Source organism: Podarcis gaigeae, assembly GCF_964106915.1.
Source record: "Podarcis gaigeae genome assembly, chromosome: 1".
Taxonomy (NCBI): Eukaryota; Metazoa; Chordata; class Lepidosauria; order Squamata; family Lacertidae; genus Podarcis; species Podarcis gaigeae.
This window is the reverse complement of record NC_139678.1, coordinates 135,728,491-135,749,411: the sequence shown is the minus strand read 5'-3', so window position 1 is coordinate 135,749,411 and position 20,921 is coordinate 135,728,491. Positions and strand designations below refer to the sequence as shown.

Genomic DNA, 20,921 nt, shown 5'->3' with positions numbered 1-20,921 from the left:
ACTGGATGCTGTGATTTAGATTCACCCCAGCACCTCACATGTTTGCCAGATGTATGCTAGTGGTGGCCATGTAATGGCCATAAATAGGCATTTTTGCCTTTTCATTTATATATGACTGCCTCTTTGCACACAGTACCAAGACAAGCCCCCCTGAAGGGTTTCATATGTCACCTTAATTGTGCTCACTTCAGCTGTTTATTAATGTTGACAAATTATGTCACGTTTCCATTCAGTAACATCAATTCATTGGAACAATCTTGGCCTTTTTTTTCTCTTGCCATGTATGCCTTTCCTGCAATTGTGTAGATGCCATTGTTCCTCTTACCTTGCCATTTGGGCAGAACTGCATTTACTTGACGGCATGCCAGCCTTTGTTATCTGCCAGACACCGTTCTGGATGCATCTGCTTCAGCTGATGATACCCCGTATATTCAGTCAGTCCAGGTATGTCACACAAGATTTCCAGCAGTATACTTGTCACTCATTTGTGGACTCATCAACCTTGGTTCACTAAACCTTTACAGTTGGCCAATTACACATGCTGTTTTCTGCTGCAAGAATCAGACACCAGTGCTGCATGGCCCAGAGTGCACACCCAGAATGCTTGCTCTCTTAAGAGGCTTTCTCTTCTTCCTCAGGGATGTGATCAGCCTGCTGTGTGGGGGACTGATCCAGGGATGACTGCTGTTCTGTCCCTCTGCTTGTTTTCATGCAGGCTGCACCCATAGCATACTGGCTGTACTAATATAGGAAAAAATGTTAGCTGCTACAGATTGATTTTTTGGCTGCCCTTTTATAAATAGTCTCACCTATGAAATATAGTTGAGGGGAAAATATTTAAAACTTCTTCCCCTTCTGGACAACTTTATGTAAAAAAAAAACCCCAAACCTCTCAATCCTTTGGAAGCCTTCTATAGTTGCATGGAAGGCTTTGACTGTTTTTTCTTTCTTAAAAAAATGTTCCTCCCAATTTGAGTGGGAGGAGGAAAAGATTTAAAGACAATCAAGGGTGGAATTCAAAGTAGTGATAATAAGCAAATTATTCTGTCACCTATCTATCTCCTTTTCTCCCCCTGTGTGCTGTTCTGGAGGTATACCCTGACCCTCCAAAGCAGATTTGGTGAGAGAGTACGAACACACAGGCAAAGGGGTGGGGTGGGGAATTCCGTTGAGCTAGTGGGACTCATTTCAACATCTTTGTTGGATCTGACCTCAAGACTCCACCAAATGCAGCATATGACATTTGTATGAATTGACAGGAAAACAGTGGGTGTCAATAGGTCTATTAAAGTGTAGTACCTTCATATAGATGGAACCATATCAGTCATAATAAAATCTGGCATTGTAAAAAATCTACTCCACTACCACTTCAAGCATTCAACATGTAGCAGGCCATTCTAGATAATTATTATATATCTATATAATAATGAGGCATCTGAAAGCAATTTCACAATACAGGAAAACACACTGGTAGTTTTCAACTTAGTTTTATTCAGAGCAGACCCACTGAAATTAATAAACACGACAAAGTAAGGTCTTTTCTATTAGGAGTAAAACATAGTTGAATATCACCTACATAAAACAATTACATATATAAAAATAATTTCAAATCTACTACTGATAGCAACCGGGGTAAATAAATGTCCACTTAGAAGTTTTGCTGAAATAGGAAAGTCTTCAACAAGTGTCAAAAAGACAGTAAAAGGGCCTGAAATGCAATGAAATTAAGCTCAAAGGGGTACGGTCCTGATTGTTACAACAGGTGGAATGGCTCTCCGGATAAGATAGCATCCTCTCCGGTAGAGTGCAGTGATTGATTGGGATGCAGCAATCTTTCAGGTATTCTGCTCCCAAGCTGCATAGGACTTCTGGACATCTGTACCATCTCCTTGAACATAGCCTGTTAGCTACTTAGCAGTCAGTGCAATTCTTACAACAGCAACATTCTGTCATGGGGATGTTTTGTCCCAACAAGCAGTCCATCTCCTACATTCTGCAGTAGCTGCAGCTTCCAAGCAGAGAAAGAGGGGGGCAGGGGGAGCGCATCACCCCTGGCACCATGATCCCGGTGGGCTGCCATTGCGTCTGCCCCCCCCGGGCGCCATGCCCCCGCACACAGCGTGCCACGCCCCCAGGACGTGCACCATGCTCCGGGCAGCGCACTATGCCCCCATCACGTGCGCCATGCCCCTGGGACACGCACCACACCCCTGGGATGTGTGTCACGCCCCCGGGATGCACACCAGCCACGCTCCCGCCTGCTTTCTGCCCCCAGTGCTGGAGCAAGAATCTCCGCCACTGCTTCCAAGTGAAGCTCAAGAGCAGCCTCACATAGAGCACATTGCAGTAATGGAGGTTACCAGCACATGGGCAACAGAAATTGCCAGCTGCTTTGGCGTTTACTTTTACTTACTGAGCCAAGAGACACCTAGTATTAAGCTACTAATTGAGCTCTGCAGGAATGGGCTTCCCAACTGATGGTGTTCTTGACACCATAGTGAATACGAAGGCACTTTTTGAAGCTTCATCTCTGCATAGGGGGCTCCTACTTATTTCAGACGTAGGAAAGGGGGTGCAATCCTTTCATCTTTAAGACTAATCTCATTGATTCAGATGTGACTTATGCATAGGTAACTAGGCGTGTAATGACATACCAATAAACAATAATGATTCTAATAATCTAAAGAGTATTGTAAATTAGCCTTATGCATATAAGATTTCTTACAAAACATTGTCACATCTGATCTTATTCCTCGATTTCCTGTGTCTGTTGTGTCATAAAAAATATTCAAACTGCTATAATAATAGAAAATCACCATTTGGAAAGGTCATCAGAATTTATTTGACATACTTTTTAGATTATGATGTCTTGTGAGATGTTTCCTGGCATTGTTCATGTGGCTTCAGATTGGGAGATTATGTCAAGCAGAAAAGAAACAGCTGTAGCTGTAGCACATTTTGCTTTTCATCTCATCTCTGCAGAATAAGCAGCAGCTGAAGAAAGTTTCACTTGCTTTAACAGACCTTTAAAACTGGGACTGTGTCAGGAGCAGTTTCAGTTTTCATTTTACTGTTGGCATTATTACTCAAGCTTTGTATGAACAGTTGGATGAGCACAGTTGTCATTGTCTATAAAGTTACTGCAGTTTTACAATGGCTTTTTTAATTAATCTAACTTTTACTATCTACTGCATATTATCTTTATGTTTATTAAAAAAGAAAGAAAAGGAAATCTGTCAGGGTTATAAAGCTGAATAAGGTGGATTTATGTAGCCACAGTCTTTGTGGTTGATTTTTATGAGTTTTATTAGCAAGCTAAGCAAGGTGTAGTATATAATAAAGTTTTTACTGTGCTCTTTTTTCTGCAGTGATTTTCAACTTTCCCCTGATATTTCAGATGTTTATAAAATAATTGCACTCATGGTTAAATCACATTGCACTACAAAGTGTCTGCAAGAAGTATTGTAGAACCTTTTAAATGAGTTTTTTTTTTTTTTTTTTGGTATTCAAAAGTATTTCCATGGGGCTTCCTTTCACAGCTACCTTTTTTTTACAATGGCAACACATAATATTGAAGTATCATATACATGCTTTATATTGACCCAAGTTGAAAATGAAGAATAGGCTTAGAGGAGAGCACTTCTAACAATCAAACACACTTTCTGCATGTTGAAGATGTTTCCAGCTCTATGGCTGCATTCATATTGAGCATGAACCACAGTAAGCCCCCAATTTGTACGCTCATCCCCTTCCGATTCTTCCTCTGATGTGGCCACAAGGAGATTGGAAGCTCCCACTTCCATTTTAAATTAGCCACCGTTTAGCATGCCATTCAAATCCTAAACCAGAGGTCTTCAGCTATTTTGGCTTATGCTCATACTTTTGGATGAGCACAAAAATTTGCAACCAGAAATATGCACACCCACAAATCACCACACTACTTGCACTTTTTTTAGCACGCTTTCGAACTGCTAGGTTGGCAGGAGCTGGGACCGAGCAACAGGAGCTCACCCCGTCACGTGAGGTTTATTAGGAAGCTAATGTAACATTATCATCATCACCATCAGTATTATAAAAGAATACAAATGTATGCTTTAGTTGAGATTCCTGCACTGCAAGGGATTGAACTAGATTACAAGCATGGGCGATGCAGTATAAAAAGTGAGAGTGAAGATCTCATTTCTTGTTCAGAAGGTGCCTTCACCTGGACCTCAGCCTGCTGGGTATAACAGCATGATTGATAATTTAATGATTCATTAACCTGTGTCTCTACCTTTCAATGTGAAAGAGGTACTTGTAAATTTATCATTGGCCTTAACTTAAATGGGAAAGGTTTCAATCCCAAATTAGCATTTGCATTTTTCAAAGGTGCATTTTCTTGCCTATTGGTATGAATCCATTGTTATCTTTTCATTTTTAAAGACATATTATATATTGACTCTGCTAACACAGGCAGATTATAATTTTAGTATACAGTGGTACCTCGGGTTACAGATGCTTCAGGTTACAGACTCCGCTAACCCAGAAATAGTACCTTGGGTTAAGAACTTTGCTTCAGAAATTGCATGGCGGCGGTGTGGCAGCAGCAGAAGGCCCCATTAGTTAAAGTGGTGCTTCAGGTTAAGAACAGTTTCAGGTTAAGAACAGACCTCCAGAACGAATTAAGTTCTTAACCCGAGTTACCACTGTAAGTGACTGAAAGAAAGAAAGAAAGAAAGAAAGAAAGAAAGAATCAAATTCTGGCATTGAATGAATCAATTAATTTTGGAGCCTTTAACAGCGTTAAACAACCCATCAAAGAAAAAAATTATTTGGACTCTAAATGGAGGAACCTTCATTCATTTCCCAGATGGCATACTCATGCTGGTATTCAATATATGAAACATCTTTTGGGCTGGAGCAGTACTTTATTAATCTCACACTGGCACCACTTAGAAAAGCATTTACAGCTTTGCCTATTCAGTGTATGCCCTCCGCATATCTAATGGGAAGATTCAATAGCACCCCTGTGTACCAAAGTCTCTGTATCTGTGAGTCGGGAGACGTGGAGGACATTCAACACTATTTGTTACGATGCCCTTTATATATACCCCCTAGATGTGCTAAAGTGTTTAGTAAATGTTTAGTACAGTCCCCAAATGTTTTCAAATCATTCTGTTGATGAGTACTTTGAATTCAGCCTGTCTTCCCCTTCCCCTCCTTCTTGGACAATAATATAATTGTAGATGTAATATAGATTTTTTAGTGAGCAACAGAAAATCCTGTGGCTTTCTCACATATCGTACATTGGAAGGGCAGACACTGTAAAGCTGGAGACTTGAGTCCAGTCATGGTAACAGGAGAACTTTATCGATATTCAAGAACCCCTAAGGCCAGAGGCAGAGAGTGAAAGCTAGCATTACATGTTTATCTTTTTCCTTGGGGATGCAAAATTATCCAAGTCCTCTAAGTGAATTTCCACTTCAGTGATTCAAGAATAACCACAAACAAGGAAAGGTGCACTTTATGAGGTCCAGAGAGGCCTAGGCCACTTCCATCTTTTGAGGACCGTAGCTATAATAAAAAATATTTTAAAATGTCAATACATGAACACAAAATAAGGTGCATGCACACACACATATGTGAGAGGTTTGTTAATATAATCAGCTGATCTGAGAAGACACATCCATCATCTCATCTTGTACCATCAAAGCCAACATATTTTAATGAATATTTATTGACATTTTATGCTCTTTAATATGATAACCTCTATATTGTAGCAGGAACCCCCCCACCCCAATCATTCTGTTTGTATAAACTTCACACACACAAACTCACACACTACATACGCCACATTTCTGTTATAAATTCATAGAAAATCAACCATACATCGGATTTGCACTGTTCCATTTTTTATTTTACTCCATATGACAAGAATTAACAAAGGGGGGTGACTTAGTCCTGGTCAGCCATAATCCCTTAATCTCAGCACATACACAGGAGCCCTGCCCATGCCAACCCTGATGATCCCAGACAGAAGACAATCAAGATCACAAAGAACTTGCATATGGGAGTGGATTCAGAATGGACTGAAACAAAGGACAATGATCAGATCTTCCCTCTGGGGGCAGGAAACTGCAAACTCCCCTTTGTCTCCTGGAAGTGACTCATGGGGAGGAGGGAAAGGAGGAACCAGCCAGGTGACAAGACACTCAGGTTACCACCAACTCCTCCCTCAACCCCTCCTTTCTGTAATGTATGCATGATGTTTCTGGGGGTGGGCTTGATCTAGAGGAGGGGAATTTCAAAAGTTTTTATAAGACCTTGCACACTATTCTTCTGGGTCTTTCCTCTCTCCTGCAAGTGAGGGGAACACCCTGTTGCAACAGTTCAATAAAGGCCAAGCCTACAGGCTGCTGTTTTGCTCCAAGTTATCCTGGTTGGTGTCTTTGTTTTGTCCAAGGGAGCTCTCGGATTTTTCCTGTAACAGTTTGGCGACCATGCTCAGGGACACTTGGTTCTCCTGCGAAGGTGAGGAGGGAGATAGAGGGGATCGGGCGCCACTGGGCAACCTTAGCCCAGGGATCCTTCTTCCTCTCCCTGCCTCCTCTTTGCGGGCGGTAATCAATCGTCACCAAAAGCCCAATCAGGGGGAGCAAAGGCAAGGTCAAGCCGGCTAAGGGGAAAGGATCCCGGGATCCGCGGGGGACATCTTCGAACGTGAGTATGGTTTGAAGTAAATACATTGGGAGGGGGGTGGAGAAGCAGCGTCCCCACGACAGCCAGACTTTCCTTCTTTCATTTCTGACGTAGCCCCTCGGAGTCGGCCGGGTGCGTCTTAAACTCTCCCCTTTTCTCCCCTGATTCTCCCCTTTCGGATAGTGGCCAGGGAAATCGCGGAACTTTACTATCTGACGTTACCTCTCGGAGTCGTCCAGGGACGTCTAAAACTTTCCCTTTTCTCCCCCAATTTCTTTTTCGGAACGTGGCCAGGAAATTGTGGTACTTTTACTGTTTTCTGACGTTACCTCTCGGAGTTGCCCAGGTGCGTCTATAACTTTCTCTTTCTCTCCCCGATTTCCTTTCGGAGTGTGGCCGGGAAATCGTGGTACCTTTTACTGTTTTCCGACGTTACCTCTCGGAGTCGTCCAGGTACGTCTTAATCTCTCTATCCTTTTCTCCCCTGTTTTCCGTCTTGGAATTGAGTCTGGGAAAGCGTGGCCCTTTGTTACTTCTCTGACGTCTCTCTCTCGGAGTCGTCCGGAGGCGTCCCTCAAAATCTCCCTCTATCCTTTTCTCCCCCGTTTTCCGTCTTGGAATTGAGCCCAGGAAAGCGTGGCTCTTTTACTGTTTCTCTGACGTCTTCCCTCGGAGTCGTCCGGTGGCGTCTTTTCAAAAGTATTTTAACGCAAGGTTATTTGCTTCCTTTCAAACCTTGGTTGTTTTCTCGGATCCCGATCTGGCACTGCATTGCGCAGGCGTTCAGTAGGGGACTCCAAACTTAGCCTCAAAGGCTAGTCAGGAGGCTGTTGTGGAGGGTAGAGGGGGGAATTGGGGCCCCACACTAGGATTAGTCTTGTAAACAGCGCTGAGGTAAAGGAATTCCGGGCAGAGGGACCCATGGTTTGAGTTTCCGGGCAAAGAGACCCGTGGTTTTGTTCAGGTTTGAGATTTCCAGAAATTAATTCGTGGTTTATAGATAAGTAGGAATTGTGTTAGTCAAGGATACTTCGAGTACTGAAAGGATCTTTTTTCTGTCCCCCCTTTCTTTCCCATTTCCCCTCCTCCCTTGTGTGTGTGCGTCCACTCTTTCTGTCTTTAGCGTACTTCGTTAACGAAAAAAAAAGCCTAATAATAACATATGAGAGAATGGGAGCTCACTAAACACCCTAGCTGGACTCCTCCTGGCAACAAAGCTTCCATGAAGCCTTTTTGCCCCAGAGAGGATTCTAATATGCCCCTCCAGCTTGTCATCTCCAATTGAAAAAAAAATAAAAATAAAGGGGCAAAATGGTCTTTCCAAGTACAAAGTACGAGACCATTGTAACTTTTAGTGGGTGGCTTAGGCCCACCACCTGGAACCCAGGGCACAGCGGCCACCTCAGGGATCCTTCAACAAAATCAGGGTGTGAACCCTTAGGGAGAGCTGAACACATCAAATTTGTGTTGTTAAACTATAACCTAAAGCTAGAACATGAAACCATAAACTTAATGGTGCTCAGAAGGCAGTAGATATAATAACAGCCCAGCCTGAGAGCCCACGCATTAGAGATCTTAGTTTCTCTTAAAAAAAAAAATGAGTAAGAGATGTACTCAAAGATTTAGAAATATTTCAAGGGTTTGTATTTACATTGGCCTCGGCATCCACAGACTGTTCTTAAATGCACATAGTTTTAAATTGCAAGCTTGCTTCAAAAATTTAAATCTAAGGAAGCCATGTTGGGCCTTATCAATCTTAAAAACAAAAAAAAAAGAAAAGAAAAGAAAAATGAGAATGAAGTGTGCAAATGTTTATTTGAGAGAGGCTCCAAAGAGTCTTCCTCCGAATAGCTTAAGTGAGGAGTATGATTTTAAGTTGATGGTAGATAATGTTTTGTTGCAACTTTTAAGTTTGTGAGTCTACATCTGTGTTCCAGTCTTTTTTCCAGTATTTTGAAATGTGCTGTGAAGAAACTAATGTTTCTGCTGCAAAAGCCTAGTTGAGCCAAATGCTCTCTCAAGCTAAAATGCAGTGTATGTATTTCATTCATTATATGCCTATGAAAGTATGGTGTTCCTTCTAAGAAAAATATGTGAGTCCAGTTTTAACTTTGATTTGGTTGGACAGAAGAGTTATTGTAAGGCTCCAGATATCAGTCTCTATAAGACTTCCTGGCCTCTTTTCTCAGAAAATGCCCCCCCCCCCGTTTCATTCTGTCTCTTTCAGTTTTTTTTTCTCCCTTCTTACTTCTGTGCCAGGTAAATTTACTCCCGAGTAAGCATCCTTTAAAGGAAACTGCAAAGAGGGGGGAACAATCTTTCCTAAGGTACCCTGCATCATCATCATCATCATCATCATCATCATCATCATCTAAATTAGGCTTACTATTCCTCTGCAAGTTCAGGAAAAAAAAATTGTTCACTTTTGTATTCCCTTTAAATCAAATCTATGGCTGTTTTAACTATGCTTAATAAAAGATCCTCTCCCTATCTTAGAAAAAAAAACTGTTCACTTCAATCTTCCTTTAAATATCATTTCACTAGGAACTTGCATTCTTTGGTCTAAGAAAGTAAACTCACTCAAACTATCTCAAGATCTGCTAAAAGGGTTCTGTGTAAAGTTGGGTACTTTTATTTTCCTCTTCCTTAGTACATGATAGGAGCATAGATGTTTCCTTTCCCAGTTGTAAATCTGTACTTAAATGGGTATGTCTCTTTGATAGTACAAATCTTGCTGTGAAATCTTGCTGTGAACCCTATATTTTGGAGGGTTGGACTAGATGACCCCAGGGTCACTTTCAACTCTCCCAATTTGGGGCTGTGTGGAAGGACATGTGTCTGCAAGCATTGGAGGATTGAAGGGTAATTCTTAAATTCTGGTGTGGTGATGGAGTTGAAATTCAGCCTAGCTTTGCTCTTTAGTTTTAAAACGTGAGAGGTGAAGCCATGATGTTTTTGAAGCACAACTGGTAATATCAAGCATTTGAGTGGTTACAGTGTTTATCATTTTGCGTGTCGAGGTCCCCAGGTCCACCCCAATAACTCACACATCACACAGAATTTTTGTTTAAGGTTTTTGGCATAATTTTGGCCACAACTTTATTAAAATACAAATTTGTGAGTGGTTGCTTAGGCATTGGTTGCGACTATCTGCCCCCACCATGGGGGACAGACTGACATTCCGCACGATGCGAAAGTCAGAATGGGGGAATACACTTGGGGGTTACGCGGAGCAGGGAACCTGCCCTCACCCCAAATGCAACCAGGAGCTCATTGCTATGGGCCGAGCCCCCTTGACAGAGTGGACAAGCAATAGTTAGCCCCCAATTCCTTTAACGGAATCCCTTGCAGCAGCAGCATTAGAGGGGCAGGCACAGCCAATCCATGCCCCTCAACCAACCAAACAATAAACCAATGCCTAACCGCCACCGAGCACTGAAGCTCGCCGCCAACCACTCACAGCTGCAACCCCACCTTCAAACCCAACACAACAGAATTTAACCTTGTGTCATTTCCCAACGGGGAAAGATGCACACCATCGTCCCTGAAAAGGACGGCCTCCTTGAAGGTGATATTGGGATGCGCAATCACGGAACCACCATGAGCAATGACTGTTTTCATTGCCACCTTATTAACGCGCTTTCTGGCTCCTTCAGTGGCAGCTGGACAGCGACTGCCACGCCAGGTGCGCCTCTGCAGCAACTGGGACCAAAAAACTTTCACACCCAGTAAAAACTCTGCCAATTCAGCCAGGTCCTTTTGAACTGTAAAACGTAAAAAAAAAACAGTCCGTGGCAGGCAGATCATTTTCCCCTAACTGCAGCACGATAGCTGTAGGGGGCCCCTCCAACCTCACATGCTTCCGAACAAGGGGAAGCAATTCGGCCCACAGCATTCCAGGCCTGGACAGCCAAGACACTTGCGTGTGTTGAGGAAGGCCAAGACTGAGTCCAAGTCTAGACTCCCTTGCTCTGATACCGGCCCAGTAGACAATGCTGTGGCCCACAATGCGAACAGCAGCCACACCTAAGAGAAGACAAGCAAAATTAAGTATGGGTGATCAGCGATGTCTATGCACATATCCACAAAATGCATTGGACTTCCAAAGGCCCATGTTGTTAATTCTTTCTACAGACAGTCCCCAATGAGCTGCTGTAGTGGCAGCACCATTGCGGAAAGAATGAGGGGCGTAACCTGCTGCTTTCAAACCACAAGCTGCAATCGCTTTCCGCATCACCTTAGCAAATTGATGCCTAGCCAATGGGGCGCCATCCTCATGAATAAGGAATGGACCCTCCCCCCGTGGCCTGAGATCCAAATACCTGGAGGTATCCTCAACCGGGCAAGGACCCTTATTCCCAGTGGCAGGCAGCCTAAGAAGAAGAAGAAGAAGAAGAAGAAGAAGAAGAAGAAGAAGAAGGTTTGGATTTGATATCCCGCCTTTCACTCCCTTTAAGGAGTCTCAAAGCGGCTAACATTCTCCTTTCCCTTCCTCCCCCACAACAAACACTCTGTGAGGTGAGTGGGGCTGAGAGACTTCAAAGAAGTGTGACTGGCCCAAGGTCACCCAGCAGCTGCATGTGGAGGAGCGGAGACTCGAACCCGGTTCCCCAGATTACAAGACTACCGCTCTTAACCACTACACCACACTGGCTCTAAGAGTGGCACCCCTGCCTAACTGGTCTGTCTTCGAATTCCGGATAAACAGGACCACCTCCGAAGGGGATAAAGTTACGTCCTGCAAAGCAGTCCCCTTGACTCTCTGCCGCAGGTGAACTCCAATACCACCTCACCTAAAGAAAAGGCGGCTGAAAAAAGCCGTGCTACATATTTGAACCAGCAAATGCTCCTCAACTTTAAGCGCATGCTGGTCAGCAAATCAAAAGTTATAGGCTTCCTTACCTCAGGGGATAGAGTGCCCAGCCTACCCCAGCCTTGCGCACCACAAATTTGGCGCAAGGGTCTTTATTAAAAATTAAAAAAGGCTTTGCAGAAAAAGGAAATGGCCGTCGGTTGGATCCTGAGCGTCCTGGCCACTTGGCCCAATTGGAAGAGGTGCACCATCCTATGAAGTTGGAGCCTATTCCAACCGTCCAAGGCCCTGTGCACGACAAACTTTTTTCAAGGGTCTCTGAAAATTAAGCTTCACTATAACAGACATTGCAGCGGACTGAATTCTGATAGTTTTTTCAGCACATCCAATCTGTAGCAGGTGGGCCAAATCCTGCAGGATCTGCTCAGCGTATGGGGGCAAGTTCCTCTGAAGGCCAAGGGCTGTCAACTAAAACCCTAAGAAATCAGTCCAGACCTTCTCATAAGAGCTAAAAAGCAGAAGGGGAATGGAAGCTGCTACTCCCTGTAATTACTAATTGTTGACAAAGTGCAACAGGTGGTCCGGAAAAGTCCGGCAATAGCTGAGTGTCTGGAGCCCAGGATCTGAAGCACTCCATCTGAAAATGGGATAGAGTGTCAGCAATATCATTAGAGGATCCCGTAAACAGGTGAGCAGCAAGCACAATATTAAACCTTAAGCAGTACAGCTCAAAAGCATGAGCGGAGGGGCGGAGACTCTGCTGGAGCATGTGGACTGTTCTGCCAAGATGCTCACCACTGCCTGGTTATCCGACCAAAAGCAGATCTGACGGTCACTGAACTCCTGGTCCAGATGTGAACTGCTACTACAATGGGGAAAACTCAAGCAAAGTTAGGTCACATGGTAGCCTCACCACACTAGGCTTGAGGCCATGGCTTTGCACACCAGCAGCACCTGAAATAAAAACCAAAGGCCAAAGATCCAGCAGCAGCAGCATGAACCTGAAAATCGCTGTGCAGGTTCAAGGTATCCTGCCATGTAAGCGTACACGAAGGTAAGGGGACCTCGGGCCGCAGACAGCCTGGCCAAGTGGGAACAGAAGGGGCAGCCTGGGACAACCAATCTGCATGCAAGATTAATTAAATGACCCAGGAAGATCGGATCTGATGAAGCATCACTTGCTTCAGAAGAAGTATTACCAAATAACTTCCTTCCAGGCAGACAGCTTCTCCATAGGCAAGCGGTATGTTTGAGCAACAATATCCCTCTGGATCCCTAAATAATGATTGGCTTGCCCTGCCAGGCTCAAGGCCAGTGTACATGATGAAGAAGGGACCCCAGGCCATGAGACAACCTGGCCAAGCAGGAACGGAAGGGGCAGCCTGGAGCAACCACCCTGCGTGCAAAATTTAACTGACCTAGCAAATGATAGGATTTGACAAAGCAACACTTGCATCAGAAGAAGTATAACAAGAATAACTTCCTTGAAGGCAAACAGCTTCACCACAGGCAAGCAGATGTTTGAGCAACGGTATCCAGCTAACCCCCAAATACGTTACTGCCTATGAAACACCCAGCTCCTCAGAGGAATAAAGGGTGTCTAGCAAGCCTACAGAGGCTGGTATCACATGAACCAGCCAGTAAAATAATCCAAAAAATGGTACCCCCAGTTTAATGAGTATGGACTCACACTGTTCAATCCAGAAAGGTGCTAAAGGACTCGAGCGCTGCACAGTCTATTGCGCAACCCATCGGCATTGCCTTTTCAATATAAGGAGCCCCATCCCAATTAAAGCCCAACCACTTAAATTGCGGGTGAACCAGCAGCAGCCTAACAGTCAATTCAATATAGCATATTGCCAACAAGGCACCTCTTCCAATTTTGTGGTAAGCTCAACCGCCTGCTCCAAAGACGTGAACTTCGCGAAACAATTCCTTAAGGATTGCGTCATTCACTGAGGTGCCTTTGGGATGCGATAAATAAGGATCAGATGGAATTATATGGGGCTTTCTTAGGGGTCCCACCATACGTTCCAATGCTTCCTAACCTTCTTTCTGGCTACCTTAGGTGGCTCTCTAACTGACTTTTGAATTGCTGTATTCCGAGCCACTGGCTAAAAAAAGCCAGAGGAATCCTAAACCTTGAGAAAACCCTTCCCACAAGCACAAAGTCGCTGACCCATCTAGATACCTTTTAGCCAGGCTTTCAAGGGAGATAATTTTATGGGAATATGGGCCAGAGATAAGGAGCTATTGCTTGCCAGCTCCCAGCCCCCACTTGGGCAGGGGGCGCCTTGTGCTGCCACCATGATGTGTAAAATTGACAGGGCTGACGCTATCCAGAAACCCTTAAACAATAAAGCTGCCACCGGGCCAGCTTCCTGCACACCAGTTTCAGGTTCTACTGCTCAGGGAATTTCCATTTGAAATGTGGAGCTGCGCAAGTGGTCCACATGTCCCCATCCCTGCGATCCCAGCAAGCTGTGGGGATGATGGCAGCCCTGCGTCTAACATTCCCATCATAGTGAATTGCTACTTATAGATCATAGAGTTGGAAGGGACACCAACAATCTTCTAGTCTACTCCCTAATAATAATAATAATAATATAATAATAAATAAATATACCCCGCCTATCTAGCTGGGCTTCCCCTGGGTGGCTTCCAAGAAAATATTAAAATACAGTAATGCATCAGACATTAAAAGCTTCCCTAAATAAGGCTGCCTTCCGATGTCTTCTAAATGTCTGGTAGTTGACATCTGGTGGGAGGGTTCTCCACAGGACAGGTGCCACCACCGAGAAGGCCCTCTGCCTGGCCCCCTGCAACCCGGCTTCTTTCCAGGTCGAACGATGGGGGAGCATGCAGCTGTCCCATACAGGGACCAATCCTGCAACCTAGGCATTACTGGCACCCCGTGCTGACCCGCTGAGCTAACCAGGATGATCCTTAAAGACCTGGGACAGCCTCACCCTGACCCCATAGAGGTCCAAGGTGACGTCTTAATCGTCATCCGAGCCCAGGAATGAAGTACCTGTGAGGAAGTGTAAGCATCATCCCTGCTCCTTTTTGCGCTCCTCTTGGACTGCCGCCTCCGAAGAGCTTCCTTCTGGAAGAAGGCACCTGGGGCATCAGCAAGTCACCCTCTGCAGGAGAGACAAGCTCTGGAGGCATCTGCAAAGGCCCTGCCATAGTCTGCAAAAAACTAAGCAATGTGAGGAACCGGTGAAACCAATGCTTCGTGCACCACATGGGGACGCTATTCAGGCCGGAAATTGCTGCCAGAGGCTATCGAATTCTCGAACAAAGCCCTAGGATCACCTGCTAGGCCAGATATAAATGTTTCCAATGAGATAACAGACTTAAGGCAGCCCACCACCTGTCCAGGTACCCCTGCTTGCCCTTTTAGAGGGAAGCACCCCCTCAAGAAACCCAAATTATTATTATTTTTTTTGGTTTGTTTTGTTATAACAATGGCTAAGTGAGGTATATGAACCCTGTCTCCCAGGACCCAGTCCTGCACTCTAGCCACTAAGCCACAATGGCTCATCTCTAAAATATTTTCTTTACAATTAAATTACACAGGCTGCAATGTCAGCCTAAAATAATGCAATAAAAACAAGTGCTGCAGTGCCCCAGCAAAGTAGGCCTCAAAAATGGCGCTCCCGCCAAAAAGAAGCAGGGAAGGTGGCGATCACAAGGGGGGCTGTTCCCAGGCCCCAATTAGGCCGCGCCTGCCTCCCTGCAGCCCTGGCAGGCACCAGGCAAGGCCTGCCAGGCTAAGAAGGCCCAAACCGGCCCTTGAAGGACTAGGGCGGGGGGAGCTCACAGCAAGGCCTCCCAAGGGCCAGGCAAGGCCGGAGGCACCAGGCGCCACCGAAAAAGGCCTAAAAACGGCCACCCAAGGCCAGGCCGAGGCTTCAAGGTTAAGGTAAGCTGGGGGGGAAGGGGGGGGGATTAAAAGACCAAAGGGGAAAGCAGAGTAAAAGAAAATATTACACAGGAAAAAGAAAATTTAATAGGACTAAAATATCAATTAAATAGAAGCTAACGCAATTAAAGCAGGCCAAAGACACAAGGTAATTTGTAGAAAAATACAACCGTCTCCCTTCGCTGTGAAGCCGTGATGTTTTTGAAGCACAACTGGTAATATCAAGCATTTGAGTGGTTACAGTGTTTATCATTTTGTCTACTATTTAAAAATCAGACTTCAAAGTCAATTCAAAGTTTAAGCACATACAAATACATATCGGCCTTGACCAATCCTGTAAATAAAGGGCAGGAAAAACTTTTTTGTCTGCAAATGGTAAGGCTGAAATGACTGAGAATGTTAAAAAAAAAATCCTATTAATTCTGACTCTCTGGCCCTTTCCCCCCATATATAAGGGCGTGGCAGATTGTTCCGAGAATGGCCAGAGGGATATTAGCACTTTCCTGTACGCAAAGGAAGCAGTCCCTTTTGCTTGGGCTACAATTGCTAACTTTATTGAATACTTTAATTGCTCAGTTTCTCTTTTTTGTTTAAAAATCTAACCCTCTTTTTAAAATCTACTCCATACCCTTCCCTTCCCTTATTCAAATGGTAATTTAGCCAAAGGATTCAACATTTTCAATAGTATAAAAGGTTTGCTGAGACATGAACTCTGCACATGCACAGAGGCTAAAAAAAGGGGGGGACAGATAGAGAGAGGAAAAAGGGGGGAACTGTAACGGGGGAGAGGAGGTTTCCAGAACTTGGGCTGCAGGGAGAAAATTGTCCAAATTTCCTTATGTAAAACTTGGAACCATTGAGGGAAATCACCCTTAATGTGTCTTTTGCTCCAGGGGCTACATAAGACAAAAGGGTTAAAAAAACACACAAAAAAACTAGCCCATCAAAAGTCAAGAGCTTTCCAGGTTCCAAATCTTAACATGCCAAATTCTTCTCACAGGTAAATATCAACACGTTCCCACTGTGAGTTCCACTCTTGACTAGTCCTCCCCCCCCATGGGATTTAACTTTTACAACAGGCTTTGTGTGCATTATAGGAACAGCATTCCTGACAGATTTTCAAAGGAATTCCCCCCACCCCCTTTAAAACAGGATACGTGAACTCAGACCCACATAAGCAAAATGTTTAATAACTTGCCAATTGTGTTCAAATTAACAAAGGTTTTGTCCCTTCGTTTCTTCCACAGCCAAACTAAGTGAAGGAAAGCAAACAAACTTGGCAGATAATAACAGTAATTATATGGAAATGTGATAATAATATTGGAATGAATGAAATGCTTAATCCGCTAAGATTTTTATTATTTGCAGCTTCCCACGTAAATTGAAGGACATCCTTTTTCCCTTTTGCCCCTTCCCCTTACTAACTCCTGTCTTTTTAAGTCCCCAAAACCCTGCCCCTTACAGGATATCACTTCTACAAATGTGTTACTACAGATCCAATGAAAAGCTTCGCCACCACAAGACCTGCAACAACAACAGACACCAAAGTTTTCAAAGTGGCCACAGCTATCTCTTTCAAAGGATATAGACTGCCAGGGGAGTGGGGCTGACAAAGGGGGGAGGAGTTGAATTGCAAGGACATTTTCTCACTTTTGAACCTCAAGATACATGCGTAAAAATATCACAATTGTCTCAAGATATGCAACTGATACTTAATTAGTTTGTTTTGTATTATGTGTTATTATGTAGGAATGTTGAAATGTGTCCGACAGTGTGTTATTTCCACAAATGGCGGGGGGGCTATTTTTGTGGCTATTTTTGTGTGCAATTGTTTTTATGTTTAATGTCTTATTCCTTACACCCCAGTGGAGGATTCACATACATTTTATGCTTTTTAACAGATCAGGCTATTATGTAGTCCAATGTTTAGAATTAGATAAATTTATAACCACATTTAGTTGTTTCACCTGGCACTCTGCCAACTTCCCTACCCATTTTAAAATGTGCTAAAACTCACTTTACCAAGGAGAAGCTTCAGGAAGGTGTATATGCTTTGGTTTAGCAGGAACAATCCCTTATAGAGTTAAATTAACTTATTTGGACAAGTGCCCTATTAACAGATTGGTTTGAAAGGTTGAGAACCATGGGGCAAGAAAAATTCAAATTGGACTCAGTTTGAATTGGGCAAGTGTATCCAGGCTGCAAGTAGCTTTTTGGTCCTTAAAGTGCAAGTGAGCAACTTCCCATGACTGCAAGACCAGAGCCTATAATAAAAAAATCCCATAGAATGGCCAGGCAAAGACATTTCTCTCTTGACGTGCCCAAACCTGTGCCAGCTGTGGTGAGTGCCAGGCAACATGGTTAATATGAAAGCCCTAAGTGGATTCACCAGGGATTGCTACTACTGTTACACCAGGCCAGTGTGAGACCACAGAAGAGCTACCTTGACACCTGAGAACACAAAAATGGCAGGGACAAAGCAAACTGCATTTTCAGTCATTAGTGGACCTTCCTGCTAAATGTAAAGCATACGCCACTATTGAGAAAATATTTCTTCCAAGGTACTAGAATACCACAAGTAACTGAGCAACAAAATATTAATTTTACATGATATCCTATGTCTAACTATGTGCACTGTTACACCATTATATTTCTATACAAATATCCTTAAGAAGCATGACATCCAAGTCCCTTTCAAGTTCACATGGACACACGCATCTGGGACGGAGAATAGCAGGTTAATATTTACCACCTTAAATTGTGCGGAGAAAAGGATTGCAAAGTAACCACCTTTGCAATCTTATCTCTGAAGGGGAGAACTGTAGCAGGAACCCCCCCACCCCAATCATTCTGTTTGTATAAACTTCACACACTCACACACTACATATGCCACATTTCTGTTATAAATTCATAGAAAATCAACCATACATCGGATTTGCACTGTTCCATTACTCCATATGACAAGAACTAACAAAGGGGGGTGACTTAGTCCTGGTCAGCCATAATCCCTTCACCGTCTCAGCACATCCACAGGAGCCCCGCCCATGCCAACCCTGATGATCCCAGACAGAAGACAATCAAGATCACAAAGAACTTGCATATGGGAGTGGATTCAGAATGGACTGAAACAAAGGACAATGATCAGATCTTCCCTCTGGGGGCAGGAAACTGCAAACTCCCCTTTGTCTCCTGGAAGTGACTCATGGGGAGGGGGGAAGGGAGGAACCAGCCAGGTGACAAGACACTCAGGTTACCACCAACTCCTCCCTCAACCCCTCCTTTCTGTAATGTATGCATGATGTTACCACCACAACTCCTCCCTCAACCCCTCCTTTCTGTAATGTATGCATGATGTTTCTGGGGGTGGGCTTGATCTAGAGGAGGGGAATTTCAAAAGTTTTTATAAGACCTTGCACACTATTCTTCTGGGTCTTTCCTCTCTCCTGCAAGTGAGGGGAACACCCAGTTGCAACAGTTCAATAAAGGCCAAGCCTACAGGCTGCTGTTTTGCTCCAAGTTATCCTGGTTGGTGTCTTTGTTTTGTCCAAGGGAGCCCTCGGATTTTTCCCTGTAACAATATCAGTTACCAAAAAAGTAATCCTTTTACCAGATAACTTTTCTTATTTTCTTAAATTTGAAGCTTAAAGCTGAGAGTGTGTCACATTTTTGTCCAATGTGCATAAAGAGAGAGAGAGAGAGAGAGAGAGAGAGAGAGAGAGAGAGAGAGAGAGTGTGTTTGGACTTGATATCCCGCCTTTCACTCCCCTTCAGGAGTCTCAAAGCGGCTAACATTCTCCTTTCCCTTCCTCCCCCACAACAAACAGGTGAGTGAGGCTGAGAGACTTCAGAGAAGTGTGACTGGCCCAAGGTCACCCAGCAGCTGCATGTGGACGAGCGGAGACGCGAACCCGGTTCCCCAGATTACGAGTCCACCGCTCTTAACCACAACACCACACAAGTTGCAGACCTTATCAAATACCCTAAATCAACAAGTGTCTGAAGTTGAGGTCCCCTTTGAGTTTGAGGCCCAGGTTGAATCACCCTCTTGGCTTCCCCCTGATTGGCCATGGTCCCATGATTAGGTAATCTGGAAGAGGAGGCAAAAGAAAGACCCTGCCTATCCAGTTCAGTGGGAGAAGTCATCCTATTGAGTAAATGTCCTGCAGTCCATCCTTCCAACAGAAATGCATGGTCAAACCAATGTCCATTTTTTTAAAGCTACAGCTAACTTGTGAAATAACCATTATAGTTATGCACCTCAAAAATTGTACCATATATCCGAATAGTTCTGTTATATAAGGAAAACGCAGGGACAGAATGAGGAAATGGAACAAGAATGTTATAATCCTCTTTCATTTCCCCCCCAGCTTTGTGAAATTTTATTTTGCGCTTTCTGATCCTTTGAAGACGTAGAATATGAATTGAGGCTTTAAGTTATATCTTCCTCATATTTTGCAGTTGTAGAATGTGATTGCTTTAGGTGTATTCCTTGTGTTTAATCATAAAATTGAACAACTACCAGAAGGGTTTCAGAATGAAATGGCTACAAATGAGCATCTTTGTTATGCATGGAGATTCAGATACTGATTTTTTAATTTTATTTTTTTTTGTATTTTTAATCTCCAGGGGTGATAGTAGTTTTAGAGGAACTTGTATGTTATCTTTTTAAAATGATATCACTATTTAACAATGTAGAGTGATAATTTTGCAAACATTATTGAGTTTCGAAACCCTCCAATCCTCTCTTTTTATTGCTTAAGGTATTCTATATAAGGTCAAATTCTCTCCTAACTGTAACTCTCCTGACATTGTTAAATTACAATCAATTTTTAATAAAGCCTATTTAGCCTGGTTAATTAGAGTTAATAGTAAATTTTCTAGCCTGCTGACTTATCTTTAGAAAATATTTGACCACACTGTTCAATGAAATTGACTCCATATGTGTTTCTTACTTATGTGAATCTCATTATGTAAGAAAAAAGCATTGGTTCCAGCTTGTTGTGTTTACCATCTCTGGTTAAATTGTAAATACAAATATTGTTCAGAACCTATATAAGCACTGAGGGTTATTTATATGCTTGCTTATTTGTGTATTTGTTCTAGGATTCAGAGTTTCCTGAAGATATTCAAGTGAATCCCTACCTTGCTCGTGCAAAAGAATGTTTGCGCCCTCTAAAGTCTGGAATATATAGGTTGAGCAACACCTTGAAAGTGCATGATCTGGCAGTGAGCTGGTAGGAACTACCTTCTAAAATTGCTTATTTATATATTTGATTTTTTAAACTAACATAGAGAAAAATTAACAATAATTTGGCTAGTTGCCAAATACTTACTCGTAACAATGCAACCATTTCTATATGCAGTGAAATAAAAGAAATGGATGGGTAGGGACCCTGTGAATAAATGGTACAGCGGGAGGTGAAAATGACCATGGAGAATGTAGGTTCTTTGAGGCCCTTTTGTGTAGAGGTATTTCCCTTGCATCTGAAATAACCCCCACTC

General features: G+C 43.5%; 1 protein-coding gene and 1 long non-coding RNA gene across 4 annotated transcripts in view; one reads left to right on the top strand and one right to left on the bottom strand.

Annotated features, from left to right (window-relative positions):
• The window catches only part of SPAG16 (sperm associated antigen 16), a 444,022-nt gene that overhangs the window by 52,628 nt on the left and 370,473 nt on the right, over positions 1-20,921 (top strand). For all 3 annotated transcript variants that reach the window (XM_083708993.1, XM_083708994.1, XM_083708995.1), the window contains exon 10: positions 20,523-20,653. In XM_083708993.1, the coding sequence (XP_083565119.1) occupies positions 20,523-20,653 (131 nt within the window). The remainder of the gene's footprint in view (positions 1-20,522; positions 20,654-20,921) is intronic.
• LOC310833460 lies at positions 11,659-14,569 on the bottom strand. The gene is made up of 2 exons (XR_014558692.1): positions 14,523-14,569; positions 11,659-12,445 (listed from the first exon to the last, which is right to left on the bottom strand). It is a non-coding gene; the product is annotated as an uncharacterized lncRNA (long non-coding RNA).